This window comes from Cynocephalus volans, chromosome 10 (genome assembly GCF_027409185.1).
Source record: "Cynocephalus volans isolate mCynVol1 chromosome 10, mCynVol1.pri, whole genome shotgun sequence".
In the NCBI taxonomy this organism is placed as follows: domain Eukaryota; kingdom Metazoa; phylum Chordata; class Mammalia; order Dermoptera; family Cynocephalidae; genus Cynocephalus; species Cynocephalus volans.
The window spans coordinates 131,818,847-131,832,322 of record NC_084469.1 but is presented as its reverse complement, the minus strand read 5'-3'; the positions used below and the strand labels follow the sequence as shown (position 1 = coordinate 131,832,322).

The 13,476-nt window shown below is 38.1% G+C and overlaps 1 protein-coding gene across 1 annotated transcript in view; it reads left to right on the top strand.

Annotated features, from left to right (window-relative positions):
* The first annotated feature begins 739 nt into the window (after positions 1-739).
* NFATC3 (nuclear factor of activated T cells 3) overlaps positions 740-13,476 on the top strand; it is a 129,007-nt gene continuing 116,270 nt past the window's right edge. The window contains exon 1 of the mRNA XM_063110126.1: positions 740-1,102. Within this exon, the coding sequence (XP_062966196.1) occupies positions 994-1,102 (109 nt within the window). The 5' untranslated portion in view covers positions 740-993. The remainder of the gene's footprint in view (positions 1,103-13,476) is intronic.

Here is a 13,476-nt window from a genome sequence, read left to right as displayed (position 1 = left end):
GGACAGACCCTGCCCTTCGGGTTTCGCTGAGGCCTCGAATGCTCATGCTGTCCTCAAGGGTGTAGCTGCCGGGGCCAGCTAATGGGGACAGACAAGTGCTCAGCCACCCATGCGCAGGCTCCACCCCGTTAAGGGTGGGCCCGCGGCGACCTCGAGTTCAGACCCCTCCCGCAACCCGGGTCTCCGGCGGTACTCCAGCTTCGCTGGAAGCTGGTCTGGTCCCCGCCCTCTCGGGGTCGGGAACGAGGGTGTGAGTGGCTTCCAGGTAATCTACGGGCCCTGATACCTCTCCTAAACCCAGCCTTCGGAGTAACACGGGTCGGCAACCTACCACCGAATCCATATCCCCCATGCTTTGGCGCCCCTTCCTCGACGTGAGGTCAGCCCAGTGAGGAAGAGGATCTCCGATTGGCCAGTGAAGGGTTCCCCAATCCAATTAGAGAGGTCTATCAATCAGCCCTACACCCCGGTTTAAGAGTCGCGGAAGGAATAGACTTCAAACTACACCTCCCGAGACGCACTCTAGCTCTCTGTACATACGTGACTTCCTCGTCCCGGAGTGAGAGTCTCGCGATAGGCCGGCGAGGGGGCGGGGCCTTCGGGCTAGTCCGCAGCGCCGGCGGCCTACGGACAGCCCCGCTGGATGGGCGCGCGGTAGGGGGCGGGGCCGGGCGCGCGGCACGCGCGAGAGCGCGCCGTCGGCGGTGGTGGCGGCGGCGACTACTGGGGGGTGGGGAATGTTGGCTAAGGCTACGGTGGTGGCTTAGGCACCGGCTACTGGTGTCGGGGGCGGCTCCTGGTGCAGCTAGGCGCACGGCCAGCTCTCTAGTTCGGAACGGAACGCTCGGAGTCGCGGGCCCCGCCCGGAAAGTTTGCAGTGGAGCTGCGACCTCCTGGCTGGTGCGGCCCGGCATGAAGCGGCGCTAAGGAGCTGCCGCCGCCGCCGCCGCCGCCGCCGCCTCCTGAGGAGCCGCAGCACCCTGGGCCACGCCGATGACTACTGCAAACTGTGGCTCCCACGACGAGCTCGACTTCAAACTCGTCTTTGGCGAGGACGGGGCGCCGGCGCCGCCGCCGCCGCCCCCGGGCTCGAGGCCTGCAGGTGGGTGCCGGGCCGGGCGGGACCGAGGGGCGTCTTTTCTCGCTCGTAAGAGCTTGCCCCCCTCCCTGGTCCCTTGGTTGTCCGTGGACTGGCTACTCCGTGTGCGTGTGCGTGTGTGGTCGTGGTGAGTAAAGAGCGGATTTAAATCGCTGAGGCGTGTGGTTCGCTGCGACGTGGAAGTGGCTGCGGACTTGGCTGGAAGCGAACTAGTGGGGAACTCGATACTGGGACTCCTGTGACTGGTGGACGCCTGGGGTTTGGAGGCTGAGGGTCGGGGCTGCTGCCCAAGTGGCGTCTGGTTGTCGCTGCTTTGCCAGCGTGGTGCAGAGAAAATACTGTCTTTGTTAAGTGTAAGCACACTTGATTTTTCATCGTTCTAGGTTTTAAAAATTCTCTATTTGAAAGATGCGCATTCTTCAAGTGTAGGACCCCTCTAAAATTCGTGCACATGTTTCTTTAAATCTACTTTGCTTGGACAGTAATGCTTTCGAGTTCACTTCCACTTGTGCAAGTTTGTGGTCCATAGTTGTGTCACGGGAGTTTTCTGAAAACTGGGTTTCCTTGCTTAAGCAAAGTGTTGCAGATGATTTGTTTGAAGTGAGATGCCTTTTTCATAATTATCCTGGAAAGTGCTGGAAGTCGATTTTTGTTTTAAGAAAAATCTCTCCTCAGAAGATATTTTAAAGGAGATGGTGAATTGGGAAGGCTGGGCACCATAATGCTTGCCGGTCAAACCAATCAGGAAATAGAAACAGGATGGGTGACTGGCGACTTAGAGCTCTTTGCCGACCTGCTTTGGAATATTGTGGTTCATGAAGTCCAATTTCCCTACTATTTCAAAAAGGCGAACTTCAAAAAGGAGATGGAGAAGAGTAATTTCTATTTATTCTTTCCGGGTTGTAGGTGAATTACTTAATGTTGTTCATATTGATGTTCAATAGACTGTTCAGTAAAGTTGCATTGAAAAACATATCTGCAAGTGAGGCATACGGATTCTCTAGGCAGTACTTGTTTTATCAGTCCTTTTAGTCTGTGTGTTAAATGTCTTTTCAACTTAAATAATTTACAGTAGTTATGTGTTGGCTGCGTTTATTTTCTATTCCACTAATCTCATTTGAGCACCTTATTATGTTGAAGGTACTGTTAGGTGCTTTTTATAGTGTTATGGTGATGCAAAAAAGGACTAAAGCTCCTCAAGGAGTTTGAGAAATAGGTGGAGGAGACACATAGCCTAAATAATTATGTTATTAAAAACAACTTGTTTGAATGAGTATTTTTATTGTAAAAAAAAAAAAAAAGGTAAACAATTGATGATGTCAGCAAACTTTTATTGGACACAAACTTGATTAGAGCATGTTACATACCAAGTTCAATAAAGGTGTTAACCAAACATATGAATAATAAAGGCCTGCCATCATATAGGTAGGAAGTGTATGTACATCTAAAATATTGAATGACATTTAAAAGGTATGAAATGGCTTTTCAAAAAAATTATTCTTGCCATACACAAAAAACCGTGTTGATATTAAAATGTGTCTGGAAGGAGTTAAGGTTTGTAACTTGATTTATAACTGAAATTCCCAAAGGTAAACATAAGCAGTTTTGTGATAAAAAGTCCGCTTTAAAATATTCTAGGAGGTAATTTTTTTAAAGTTTTTTTTATTAAGGTGAAATACGTATGAATAAAATAAACCATCTTAAAGTAAACAATTTAATGGCGTTTAGTGCTTTCGTAGTCTGTGTAACCACCACTTCTGTCTATTTCCAAAATATTTTGTATCACCCCAGAAGAAAAGTCCTGTACCGATTAAACAGTTGCTTGCCATTCTCAATTCCCCTCCTTCCAGCTCCTGGCAATCACCAATCTGTGGTCTGTCTCTATGGATTTATCTATTCTGGATATTTTATATAAATGGGATCATACAATATGTGACCTTTTGTGTCTGACTTCTTTCATTTAACAGTGTTTTCACAGGTTATCCACTTGAAAACCTGTGATCCACATGAATCAGTACTTCATTTCTTTCTGTGGCTGAATAAAATATTCCGCTGTGTATATATGTGTACGTCACAATTTGTTTATCCTTTCATTCATCATGGACATTTGGGCTGTTTCACCTTATGGCTATTGTGAACAATGCTGTTATGAATACCTAGCAGCTATTTTTTGGGGGGGGGAGAGGGTCGCGGCTGGCTGGTGCAGAGATCTGAACTCTTGACCTTCATGTTTTAACACCGTGCTCTGACCTACCGAACCAACCAGCCAGCCAAGTTTTAAATTCTGTTGAGAAGGATGTGTTATATATGAGGGGTACTTCAAAAAGTTAATGAAAAGTTTGGTATTATCTTTCAATTCTATTTTTCCATGAACTTTTTGAAGTACCTTTGTATTCAAAGCTAAGTTTTCAGAATTATTTGTTTATAAGATTAGTTTTCATTTTAGTAAGCACAGTTATGAGCATGTGGTTTGAAGGAACCAAGTGGATTAACTAAAATGTGTTTAGGATGATATATGCAGTAAAGTGGGCAATGAAAATAAAATTGCTTGGTATAATTCAGATCAGTATTGTGTTTTATCATTATGTTTACTTGTTTTTGGATTCTCTTCCTGACTGGAATGGAAGTTCCTTTAGGGCAGGGGTAGTGTCTATATCTTGTTCGTAGTTTTTATTATCAGTGTCTATCTAGAACAGTGCCTTTACATAGTAGGCACCCAGTATTTGTTGAATTAATAAATAAATACCACTTAAGGTTTGAGTCAGTGCTCACTGTTATTTTTTTGTGGTAGAGGAAGTTGATGAGAGTTGTTTCGGTTCTTTGGCATTTATTGGTGAGAGTTCCATAAGATAGCAGGTCAGTAAATTTGGGTTGCAGTAGTTTTACATCTTTGAAGGTTTGAGTACTTGTATCACATCTAAATTTCTGTACAGGGAGAAGATATTTGAGAAATATTTGGTGGAGTGAGTGAATGGACAGTGAGGACAAACCAAGGGGCTGAATTTAATGAATGTCCTAAACAAGCTTGTTAAAGTACAAATTAGATGATTTTATGTGCACTTGATAATGTTGAATACATTTGTGACTGGCTTTTTAAGATTATTCCTTACTGAGGTGTTTTGAGATTTTACCATTAAAGAAAATTTAAGACCCTAGAGTTTTTAGTGTTTTTTTTTTTAAATATAAGATGACAGCAGTGCTGTCTGATTTTTCCAGTTAAGAATGAGTCAGACTATTTTGTTAAATTTTCTTTTACTTAATACCTAGCTTCAAATTGATGACATACCTGAGTAGTAAATAGAGAATTTAAAATAGGTTAAGTATCTAATGTAGTTCATTAACATTATTTGCAATTACAAAGGTCAGCTTCTGGTACTCTATTTTAGTGTACTGATTATATATCTCTAATTTAGTTTGATGTTATGATAATCTTTACTTTGCAAATTCAAAGTTTCATTCTCAGAGTTCGTTACTAAATATTGACTTTCTAGTCCTTACAGAGTCACTGGAGAGGAATGTGTGCTATATTGTTTGTATCTTATCTACTGTTTTTTAAAAGGGGAGAAATATCTTAGATACAATATGCATTTTTGTAAGAATTTACTTTATGATCAGATGCATATAATTTTGCCAGATATTATTTTAATATACAATTTTTTCATATGTAAAGTTGAGGAACTTTTCCTAGATTATTGTCTTAGACTTCAATATACAGTGTTTTTACTTTGTTTATAATTTGGAGATTTGATCTATGTGTTCTTATAGTTTCCTGTTTCTCAGATAATTTTCTCACTTTTTGGTTTTTGTTCATCATTTTTACTCAAGGTTTTTGTTTTATCTTGTGTAAGTGAGATAATGTATTTAAAGCTCTTAGCAGAGTTCAGGTCCAGTAGTGCTCTTTAGTGGTGATAGTTAACATTTCTACACACACACACACGCACGCACGCACGCACGCACGCGCGCGCGCGCACGCACGCACGCGCACACACACACACACACACACACACACGATAGTCTATTTTTCACTTCTTCCTCTTTCCTAGACCCTTCTCTGTGTACTAAATTAAAACATTAAGAGAGAGTAGGGCAGATGAGAAATCCAGTAATTTAAACCTTATTATATGAGTTGGAATATTTGGTCATTGACATTTTTTATTTTATCCTTTTAATTGTAGTCTTTATTTTTTTTCAGTGTTATGTACCTCTTTTCTTATATTTTACCAAGTATAAATAGTGAAGGTCATTTGCTTTTAATTACTACGTTTTTTCACTTTCTTGAATTTCTTACTGACTCTACAATGTGAAAGATGGTTGATTTGCTAAGCAAACTAAGTATAATTGGATGTTTAAATCAGTATGAAAAATGGGAAGTTGCTTGTATGGTTTCCGGTAGAAATTTAATGGTGTGTTTGTACAGCCTATTAGGTACTGTAAAGGAGGATTTGATTGCTGCTGAGCCGTATAGGTCAGCTTTTTCTGTAGGCTCAAATGCGGTGAGAATATGTATTAGGCGATTGAGTCTATGATAAACATTTCACTTGGAAGAATAATTTAATATTCTGTTTGACAAACGTTTCCTGATAGGGGCTGAAGAATGCTCCTGGGGATATTAGCAGAATTTTGTGATGGAGATTAGTGATTCAATGTGTTTTCGTGAGTGTGGGGGGAAATTGAGGAAAAAAATTTCAATGTTATATTGTTTTGTTAAAAACATTCATCATTGTAAGAGTATTGCTATTCCTGAACTTTCTTAGGTTTTCCTATTTGCCAATACAGAAGGGATTTTTTGGCTTATATGCTGAACTATTAGTAGAAGTAATACTATAGTGGTTTTATTAGATGATATAAAAGTTTAAACTTGGGTATCGTTTACATGGCCAGGAAATCGTGAGGGTCAAGTAAGGAGGCCTGTATCTTAAGCATTTAAGGTATTAATTTAGGGTAAGTTGTAGAATCTACTTGTTATTATGAGTTGCCTTTCTGTGGCAACTAGTGAACTGCCTAAGATTGTATGTATTTTTATTGAAGGCATATTTCAAGCTCTGCTTTTGAGCTTTGCTCTATATTTATTTTTTCAAAGAAGTATAATCATAAGGACATTTTTGGTAAGAAAATTTAGTATTTGTTTTTCTTCAGAGAAAGTCATAAATGCTGATATATAATATGAAAACCTTTGAAGAGAACATTATGAGTTGCATTATTGATTTCCTTCTCATTATTGCTAGTTGAATAGTAGATGATTCAATATGGTAATGATTTGTTTTAAATAAGGGGTAGGGTTGAAGAGGCAATAAATATAGTGAGGGCAATGGCATTACTCTTAAGAGAGGAAACCTGACGAGGTTGAGCTTCATTTGATAGTAAGCGGTAGTTTGACTGCTCACGGCAGTAACATAAATAAAGGGGGTTTGTCCAAAGCTGTCCTGGTGGGTCAGGGGAATAGACACAGCAGACTTGGCAGTAAGCCTAGCTTCTAAAACAAAATCCAAGTCATCAAATTTGCCCAGGCATGCCATATGAGGTTCAAGTAACAGTGGAATTTAAGAGCATTGAGTTTGTTCAGGGAGGCTTAGGAGAGTCACAAGCAGTAGCAAGCTTTTTTTTAACAGCCATCATTTTAACTCAGACATAACATGGGTTCACATATGTTTTAGCATTTCTGGTAATGTTTATGTAATTATAATGTATGGCTCTCACTTGTTTGACTGAATTTGGCAAACTTTAGGAGAGAAGAACAATTGGAGCTGTAAGATTTAAGTAATATAGCCTATGAATTGATAGCTTACCAACAGCTGAAATCTAATCATTGGGATGGTTCTAGCTAACATATTGGTATTTGTGTGTGAAAAGAAACTACAAGTCTATGAAAATCTGAAAATCCCAGATAAACTGTAGAAGTAACTTGAAGGCTTCATTTTCCTACGAAATGTATGGTTTCAATATGTCTGATGTTATTGCAGCAGGTGAGAGTTTTAACATTTTAAAATATGTTTTTCAAAGTCTTAAAATACAATTTTATATTTTTAAATTTTGGGTTAAGTTTTCATCAGCCTTACTGTTTGTTTTAATTAGAAAATAGGTAGGATTATGTGAGCTCTGAAGTGGGGTTAATTTCAGATTCTTTTATAACTTTTTTTCAGGAATCTTTATTTGTATCACATGTAAAAGTATTTCTAAACATTATTTTCCATTCAAGGTAATTACTGGCTAGAACACTTCAACAGATCATTTATAAGTTGTACTTAAATGCAAATATTTTTCTTTCTTTTATTGTTTTTAAACAGATGACCGGTTAGGGGATCTTAACCCTTGATTTGGTGTTGTCAGCACCATGCTCTCCCAAGTGAGCTAACTGGCCATCCCTACATAGGGATCTGAACCTGTGGCCTTGGTGTTATCAACACCACACTCTCCCAAGTGAGCCACGGGCTGGACCTCAAATACTTTCAATATTGCTTTTAAAAAGTCTTTCAGTAAAGTTTGTTAAATAAAAATAGTGTTCAGAAATTATTGAAGCTAGATGGGAATTCATTAGAATATTCTGTGTACTTTGTATTATGTTTTTAAGTTTCCATAATAAAAGTTTTTAAAATGACATTCAAAAACTCTTCAGTCTCTTTAAGGTGCTAGATTAGTTCACTTTTTTATTTTATTTATTTTTTGGCAGCTGATTGGTAAGAAAATGTTCGCTTTTTAAAACAGCATTGCAAAGTTAATAGTGTTTGTTGTTGCATGTAATTTTAAAGAACTGATTTATCAAATTAACAGAACATAAAAATTAGTTGTGATATATCTGATTTATAAAACCCGTTTCTCCCTTTGATTGTACAGTATTAACAGTGGGATAATGGGGTGAGTTAATGGTGTACATAAATAAGAAGTAAACTGATCTTATGATATGCTTTTGAGTAGGTATTTTTCTATTTCAAATATATTTTCTATTAAATACATGAGGTCAGAAAATTCACTTACCATTTAGTAATTTAAGAGCTTGAAATTATTTTAAAACATTTTAATATTTGATTATATTGCTTATATCCATTAGTCTGATTTTTAATTATTGTCGGTTCACTTGAACAAGGTCTGAAATTTATATCTCACATCTTGCCATTTGTGAGATATTGAATAGTAAAGGAATACACATATTTTAACCTGTCCTTTATATAAGGAAAGTTTTTGAGGAAAATGTAGAAAGTTTTATCTGTTACTTTAAAATTTTTTATTGCATCATAAGAGGTTTAAGGAAACTTGGTATTTCCTCTGCTATCAACACTTCTTTATAGTTTTCACTTCCTTTCAGTAAAGATGGTTCAATAAAAATAACATTCAAGAAAAAAAATCAGAAATTCTTGAAACTAGATGATAGTTATATGGGGACTCATTATGCTATACTCTGTGCAGATGTTTGAAACCTTCAATACACAGAGTTTTGAAACCTTTTTGACCATGATCCGAGTAAGAAATACGTTTTGTTTTTACCTAGCACACACATATATGTTTATACACACAAAACTGAGATAGAGGTTTCATATAAAACTGTTTAGCTTTATTCCATGACATTACTCTGACATTTTCTTTTTCATTACATTAAAAAATTGTCACAGTTCTCTAACATCACTCAGTACCTTCAGTTTGAAAAACAGTTTGAGGCGGTGGTTTCATAGTTCTGATTAAAACTGTTAGGGCATTGAGATGTTCTTGTTATTCAGGCCGTATTTCCCATGCTGTAGTTTTTTTTTTCTTTGCACTCCCTCTCCGCCCTGTGGTCCTTTTAATACATTAAGTAAAAAAAAAAAAATTTAATTGAATTAGTTTATTGCTGTCTTTTCATTGCGTTAGTCAGTTGGTAAATTTTGCCACTTCCTGAAAATGACTTGTATCTCCCCTTTGCTCTCTGCCCTATCTATGGCCAAAGTCGAAATCTTGGTCACTTTTCATTTGTATTGGTGTAGTTTTCTCTTCATATTTTATTTCCCCAAATTCGGTTTTGAAAGTCATAGCTAAGGTTATCTTCAATTCCTGCTTTTTTTCCTCTTTAACCTGCCTCTTCATGGGTCTTCTTAATTGTTCTCCACCTGTTTTATAACCCTACCTCTGTACATTAATATCAAGCTTGTCACCTTTAATTTTATTTTCATCTATTTTCAGTTCCAACATGAAACCTTTCCCTCCACCCATTTGTCTTAACTGCCTCTGCTATCCACATGTTTTATAGCCTTTCTCTTTTGTGAGACAGTTTGGAGATATTTGATGTAGGAGTGAGCTAAATCTGGGTTCTAGATTCATGTGTGCTAGTTGTGTGTGACATTGATAAAAAGCACTGAACAGTTTCATGCTAATTCAGTCTTTTCATTTTATAGGGGAGGACTTTCAGGCTCAAATTGACTAACCCAAGGTCATTTAGTTAGTACCAAAACAGAGACCCAGGACTTGTGAATCCTAGTCCTTTGTTCTTCAATAAGTTCCGTAATTTCTGCTTGAAAATCTTAAAGGGTTTATTCCACATCCTGTAATTTTGATTTTTTTTTTTTTTTTTGGTGGCTGGCTGGTATTTGATCATTTTTGTAATTTTTGTGTGTATGTTGTTAGATAAATATTTAATTCGGTGTCATCGAGTACCTGTTATGTGCAAGGTATTTTTATATGCATTATCTCTTTGTCTCATGACAACCTAGAGAGGTAGGTATTATTTGCATTTTATACATGAAACAGAAATGCAGACACATTTGACCGCCTAGAAGGTAGAATAACCAAGGTTTGAACCTTGGTTCTCTGACTTCACGTCTTGGTCTCTTTCTGGTATGCTCCCTCTTGCCTCTATACTTTCAGAAAGACTTTACAGAAATACTCAGTTTTGCTTGTGATGAAAGCAACGCTCGTGGTGAGCACATGGAATCAAACATATCCTAGCCAGGGCTTACAAGTTACATGTGTCCCTGTGACTAGATTTTCTGCTTTTGGTTCAAAATAGCTACTTGAAGGATGCTTCTTACCCTGCCTGCACTAATTTTACGTTTTAAAACGGTAGCAGTGATATAGCCAGTCCAATAGAGAGTACTGTGCTGCAAACTGTGGCAAGCCCAGATTTGCTTCTTTTGGGTCTTTTCTCTTTGCTTCCTTGTGGATCTGGAGCTCAAGAGGTGATATTGGTTTAGGTTTTAAGGCAGTTTACTAGTAAAGAGGATTTGACCTTTCTCTTTGGCAATCCCCCTCTCTCATATTGTCCTGATTAGGGTCTGATTTGTGATCATGCAGGCTATTTTGTATTTTAGATTTAAAGTTTAAAGCGTTTTTAGATTTGTCATCAAAATTGCCCTAAACCTAAATGAGGGAAAAATTCAACATTTAAAAAGTGCGCAATTGGTTGTTTAGGGCAGTTTTTTTTTTTTCAAGGTTAACATTTTGCTTTCACGTGTTCCAAAGAAAATATGAGTACTATTTCTTTATTTGGTTGAATTTAGAATGCAAGAAAAACTGTTCTACCTTCTATAGCTGCTAACTCTGATACACTTTTTTTCCTTGATGTTTTGATCAGTTTGCCATCTGCCATTTATTCTTATCTCCCAATAGCAGTCTTTTGGACTTCTCTCTGTGTACTACCTCTCTCTCTTTTACTCATACCTAGTTGTCTCTGAGCTTTACCAGAACTGTCCTTTCAGAACAAAGGCAAGAAGGCTCTTTTGTTATACATGTTATCTAGTAAATGTTGGCCGATTACTGTTTTAAAGCTTTTGTTGGCTTTTTATCATCTGATCACTATTTGAAAGATATAGTAAAATACTTTTAATTTTCTAGTTTAAACATATGCAAAATAGTTATATTTGGGATTGATATTTGATGAGGGGAGGGAAAGAGGCACTTCATATGGGTCTTTTCTTTTTAAGAGTAAGGAAGGACTTTTCCAGAAGGCTTCAGCAAACTTAACCTTGCATTTCATTGACCAAAATTGCTTTTTATTCCCTTTCCTAAATTAGTCACTTGTAAAGATTGATGGAATTTACTTATGTATTTATTTGGTGGCTGGCCAATAAGGGGATCTGAACCCTAGACCTTGGTGTTTTCAGCACCATATTCTTAACCAAGTGAGCTTACAGGCCATCCCTAAGACTGATGGAATTATTCTTAGCCAAGCAGGTCTATCCCTTGGCCTGAGGATGTGATTGGCTTCCCTTGAAGCACATGGCTACATGGGAAAGGAGTGGATATATGGAAGGAAATCTGCTAGGGAGGAAGAAAGGGCAAATGGATGCTGGGAGCGGCCAACCAAAATAATACTCTGAACTTACTATCCACAGTATGGTAGTGATTGAGGAACTTTAAAATGTAAATGTGACTTTTACTATGCAATTACTTTTTCTGGCACTATTTTTTCTCTTGCTTTGTTAAAGTTCCTAGGGTGGGCATGGGAGCCAATAGAGGTGCAGAGGAAGAGAAGTATGGCTATTGATCCTGGATTAGTATATATTTGTGAACAGTGGACTTGGTGTGTGGTGGGTGGGAGATGTGGGGCACCAAATTCATATTCCTTGTGTGGTTCAAGTGGAGTCATACGGTTATGAAGACATAGAAGCATAAGGACAGGAGTCATCTAGTTAACCAATTCTATTTATCAAAATAGAGATAGTAAAGTGTTTCTAAAATGCTTTTTAAAGTGTTTTATTTTAGGGCTGGCTGGTTAGCTCAGTTGGTTAGAGCATGGTGCACGTAACAGCAAGGTCCAGGGTTCAATTCCTGTACTGGCTAGTGCCAAAAAAAAAGTGTTTCATTTTACCTTTTGTCTTTAAGTCTGGCTGAAAGTAACCAGCTTTTGTTAAAGGATGAAATGGATATATGCTGGGAAGAGAAAGTAGTAACTAACCAGACAGGAACATGGTATAAAATCTTAGAGTAACTGAGCTAGAAGGAAGCTCAAGAAAGTCTCTTTCCATTAAGTGGGTGAATATACTAAACCATTCAATCTTTTAATAAAATTTTAAGTGTCAATATTATTATGTGCCAAATGCTGAGAAAACAGGTTGAATATGATTTAGTCTATTGGAGTAGACATGTAAATAAATACAGCAATATTAATACGATAAAGGTACAGAAAAAGCCCTCTGAGAGTATGATAACTAAGAACTTAACTCTGAGCAGAGAGGTCAAAGAAGAGGATACAAGTGAGCTGAATCCAGTAGGAAGAATTTACCAGGTGGACAAGGTAGGACATACATTTCAGGCAGATTGATTATTACACCCAAAGACACAAGTTAAAGAGCGTGGTCCTTTAATATGGAAAGGTGGAAATCAGGGTTTTGTAGTATTCGGATATGGCTGGAGATGTAGAGCCTATTATACGATATTGAGGAGTTTGGGTTTCAGTTTGAAGACAGCAGAGAGTCATTGAAAGATTCCAAGGTAGGTAGAAACGTCAGATTTGTGGCTCAGATCACTCTGCTACTCTGTGGGTAATGGATTGAGGAAGGCGGGAATGGAGACGGGGACAAAGGTATCTGAGAAATGATAAGGGCAGAGCTGTGGAGGTAGCAAGGTGGGAATAGAGCTGAGATAGATTTAGAGGAAAGAAATCAATAGGACCTGGTATCAATTGAGGAAGGAGTCTAGGGTGGTTTCTCTTTTTCTAGTTTGGGTCAGTTGTGGTAGGAGGAGAATCAAATTTGGAGATGAAGAGGAAGAAGGGTGATTCAGTTTAAAAAAATGTGCCAGGCATTGTGAAAATTCTGTGGAAATAGTGAACAAGACAGACATGGTCTTTAGCCTCATGAAGCTTATAGTCTAGTAATTATTAGTGAAACAAGTGTTACAAAAGCCAAAATATAAAATGCTATGAGAGCATATAGTGACGAAGTAAGGAGTTCAGTTTTGTGGAAGTCCAGTTTGAGGAATTTCTAGATTTGTTGGGCAATTGGAAATAGAAATTTAGGTCTCAGAAGAGAAATTGCACAGAAGATTTATAAGTAATTGATCTATAGATACAGATGATAGTTGAAGCTATGAGCATGGATGAAGTCACTTAAGGAGAGTGTAGATTAGAATGAGTAAAGAAAGCTCAAAACAGAACCCTGCAAACGGTACAGTATTTGAAGGATAGCAAAAAGAGAAGCCTGAGAATGTGTTGTCGGAGAGTCGAGTTATAAGAATTAAGTTATACTACCAAAAGAAGATGGTTTAGTGAAAGTCAAGGTAGAAGAGGCTTGTCTTAGTTCATTTTGTGTTACTATGACAGAATACCTGAAGCTGGGTAATTTATAAAGAATAGAGAATAGAATTTGGCTCACAGTTCTGGTGGCTGAAAGTCTGAGATTGGGCAGCCTCATCTAGCAAGGGCCTCATGCAGCTTTCACTCATGGTGGAAAATGGGAAGGGAACTGGTGTGTGCA